Source organism: Elephas maximus, chromosome 8 (genome assembly GCF_024166365.1).
Source record: "Elephas maximus indicus isolate mEleMax1 chromosome 8, mEleMax1 primary haplotype, whole genome shotgun sequence".
Classification (NCBI taxonomy): Eukaryota; Metazoa; Chordata; class Mammalia; order Proboscidea; family Elephantidae; genus Elephas; species Elephas maximus.
Genome location: NC_064826.1, coordinates 7,060,737 through 7,064,499, shown reverse-complemented (window position 1 = coordinate 7,064,499; position 3,763 = coordinate 7,060,737). Strand labels below are relative to the sequence as shown.

The following is a 3,763-nucleotide window of genomic DNA, read 5'->3' as shown; positions in this document are numbered from 1 at the left end:
ACCATGACAATGAGTAGACAGCATCTTTATTCTTATTGAACAGTGCCCAGCACCTGAGAGCTGTTTAACATGTAGTTGATCCTCCAAGTGTAGCAGGGCCTTTGGGCCTGAGGAAGACTTTCCTGATCGCTATGTGCCTCAGCTCCCTCAGCAGATTAAAGGAAATGAACACCCGTCTCAATGGTCCCAGATTAAGGAACAGAGAGCATTTTAAGACCGCTTGCGCCCCCTGCTGGAGGCGGAGGGACATTAGAAAATAAAACCGTTTAAGAAAAAGAACTAGGGAGGAAGGAGGGAGCGGAAGGAGCAGGGTGTTCAGTTGCCAAGGCAACCACGTCCCCTCCCCAGCCATCCACACTCATCTCTTTCCTGTCCCATCCAGCACTTTGTCCTCCCTCGGCTCTTGCAGTTGTACACGCGTGCGCTCTTTTTTATCCTCTGTCCCACCATCTCTTTGTCACTATCTGCCTCTCTGCTACCTCTTTCCAGACAAGGGAAGGGGCGAGAGACAGTACAGAGGGCGAAACCAAAGCCCGAAGCTCCAAACCATCACCACAATTCCTGAATGTGTGTTTCTGACAATAACAAAACTTCACTTGGAGCTCCAGGAGGACGGCCCTTTCCGGGACCAAAGGCTGAGCAGGATTTCTGCTGTTCTCGGCGAGAGCCAAAGCAGGAGACTCTCCAGCTGGGTTACGCGGAGCCTGCGTCCTCATCCCCACCGCCCGCACTGCCGCAGGTGCTCCCCACTCTCCTCCCCCTCCCCAGTGTAGACCCGCAGGACTTGGGGGAGAATGGAGTGTAGACTAGGTGTAGACGCCCTGCGGGAGGGATCGTGACGCTTGCAGGGACTGGACGTCTACCCTGGAGACTGACCATGAGCGCAGAAGCCTGGCTGTGCTCGCTGAGGACCTGGTCAAGTTCTCTCTGAGGTGGCTCCATTCAGCGGCCCTCACACCGCTGCGTCAGAGCCGGTCACAGACCCCCTGAACTCGGGAGCCAGGCCCCTGGGGACAGTGCGAGCCCCGAAGTGGGTTTTTGCAAGGCCGCGAGCCCTGGTCGCGCAGTGTGCGCCCCAGGCGCAGAGATAGACACCGGAGTCCCCGGGCTGGAGCTTCTCGGAGCTCAGGGTGAACTGGCCGTCCTGGGGCCGGGACGCCGAGAGGTGCTCAGGAGCCTCAGCCTGTACGTCGTTCTCACCAATGGAGAAGAAGAGCAGCTGAGGGGGCCCGCCCGGGGCCTGCCGGTACCAGTACAGATAGGGGTTCGACGTCCCTGTCACGGTGCATTGCAGCGACAGAGGGCTGCCCACCCGCCGCACCTCGACGACCGGCCACTGGCTAATGGTCTGCGCGCGGACGCCTGCGGACAGGGGGAAACGCCACTCAGAGGGCGCTGAGCCCTCCCTGCTGCCTGCCCTCCGGACCGAGGGTCCCCGCTGCTCTGGGCCGGCGCGGAGGGTGGAGGGCGCCGGGCGAGGGGACAACCAGGAGGAGACTCCTTCTCAGGGGACAGCGATCACCACAGGACACCAGCCTTGAGTCTGAAGTCCCTCCCGCACCCAGGCTGTCTAGGGGAGCACTCGAGTCAACCACCGCGAAGCCCAGATTCAACCGGCTGCAGAGGGTGAGGGCTTGGGGGGGCTTCGCCAGGGAGGAGGCGGACACCCACCTAAGAAAGTGCCCAGAAGAAGGGCAAGGAGGGAGCAGGACATAGTTGAGGGTGGCCTTGGGATCAGCTCCCCTGGTCCCCAAGAAGGTGGCCGGCCGCTGCCTCCCCGGAGATCCGTTGCCGAGAGCGAGCGGAGCGCGTCCCCCGACGTGGGGGTGAGGCCGGTCTGTCTGTGTGCGGTGACTCACCCCCGCCCTAGGGACAGCCCCCCACTCCGCTTCATCTCTCCTGTGATTGAACTGTGCTGGTGTCCCAAAGCGGAAACCTCCTGCAAACAGGCGGAGAAGGCTCTCTGGGGCCCCCGATAGGCCACCAGGAGCCTCTGCAAGCATCGGAGAGCGGGTTCAGGCGGTGATGAGATGGGTTGGATCTCTGAAGCTGGAACCTGGCTCAGGACGCCCCTCGGGGAGCTGAAGACGGATGCCGCCGAGCAAGGCCCAGAGAAGGGGCTCCTCAGGGCATCACACAAGCCCGGCCAGCTGAGCCTCCTGCCTCCTTTGGCCCCGGGACCTGGCGGGTGAGAGCACCTGCTGACCACCCAGTAGCACTCGCGGACCGCCGCCTTCTCAGCCTGAAGAGGGAGGCGGAGGAGAGGCGGTCCACAGAATCAGATCGTCTGCGCTCTGATCACAGCTCTGCTTTGCTGGCTTCTCAGATCCTCGCGTTCCTCTTTTTTTTTAATTAAAAGGATTATAATACCTACATCACAAACCCATTGCCTTGAGTCTACTCCGACTCATAGTGACCCTGTAAGACAGAGTTAGAACTGCTGCACAGGGTTTCCAGAGGAGTAGCTGGTGGATTTGAACTGCAGAGCCTTTGGTTAGCAGCTGGGGTCTTATTCACTGTGCCGCCAGGGCTCCTACCTTAAACAAATGAGAGAACTAAAAGGCTGAAAGGGGGGTTTCACTTGTCGGACTTCACGCAGCCTATAGGGGGGCTGATCCTTCAGAGACTGCAAGATGGACAACAGGAAGGGGGATGGCAGGGGAGGGAGGCAGAGACAGAGGAAAGCACTGCCAGCCACCCTTCCTGACAACTGGGGAGGGGTCTGCTAGGGGGCAAAAAGACCTCATTCTGTCCTAAGAAGATGAAGGACCCCTAGGCACCAGGAGAACCGCCAGCACCAACCACCCCCAACCTTCTCTGCCCTGCCTCTGCCAAGCTGTCTTCTGAGGATTTGTTTTCAAAACGACTGTTCCATGCAGGTGGGACACACAGTGGCTTCAGCGTCTAGGAGTCGCAGGAGGTGTGGCCTCACAGGAGAGGGAGCCTGGAGCCAGCTGGGCACTGGTGACCCTCCCCACTCTGTCGGGGTCTGCTGCTGGTGTTGATGCTGCAGTGACAGAACTCGGAGCTGACACAGAGGACAGAGTTCAGCGGCAGCAGTTTTTTGGTTTGCATTTGCAGGCATTATGTTTGTGTGTATGATTTGTTTTTCCTAAATTTAATTAATTCTCTCGCAATTAAACCCAGTACCCAGTGCCATCGAGTCGATTCCGACTCATAGCGACCCTATAGGACAGAGGAGTGCACACTCGACCCTTGATTTATCATCCCTTAAATGTTTACTTAAGGGATGATAAATCAAGGGTCGAGTGTGCACTCAGGGAAGGCTCAGGACCTGCGGTAAGAAGTCGCTATAGCCCTTGAAGGAGCCAGTGATGGTCTGCAGTGGCTCAGTCTCGGTTTTTGCAGATTTGTTCATAGGACTGGACATAACATCCACGCGTCAGGTGGAGCAGTGACCCCAGAAGCTCTGTGCGCTCGCGTGCAGGCGTACAGCCCATTTTCTCCTTTTCTTTCCAGCTCCCCTCTCCCTCCTCTTTGCTCCTGGAATTTCTATGGTTTAGTCCTACAGGGGGTGCCAGGAGGGTGCACCAAGGGTGGCAGCAGCTATGGGGAGGAGAGAGTTGTCCTTGCTCTTGATGGAGCCATGTTGTCACTTTTCATCTGACTGGCAGCTGCCCATCAGCTGTGTTGGTTCAGTGGCCTCACCCAGCTTAGCAGGCAGGGCATCTCCCTCCCCTAGGGATGGCACCGCAGACCCAGACCGGGGAGTGAAGAGACAGACAAGCCTGTGTGGAGCCCT

General features: G+C 58.4%; 1 gene segment (V, D, J or C); it reads right to left on the bottom strand.

The window, feature by feature from the left end:
- Positions 1-2,969, bottom strand: LOC126081697 (T cell receptor beta variable 30-like). The segment is given in 2 exon segments: positions 1-1,362; positions 1,672-2,969. Coding segments are annotated over 2 exon segments (453 nt in total).
- Between the last annotated feature and the right edge of the window lie 794 nt (positions 2,970-3,763).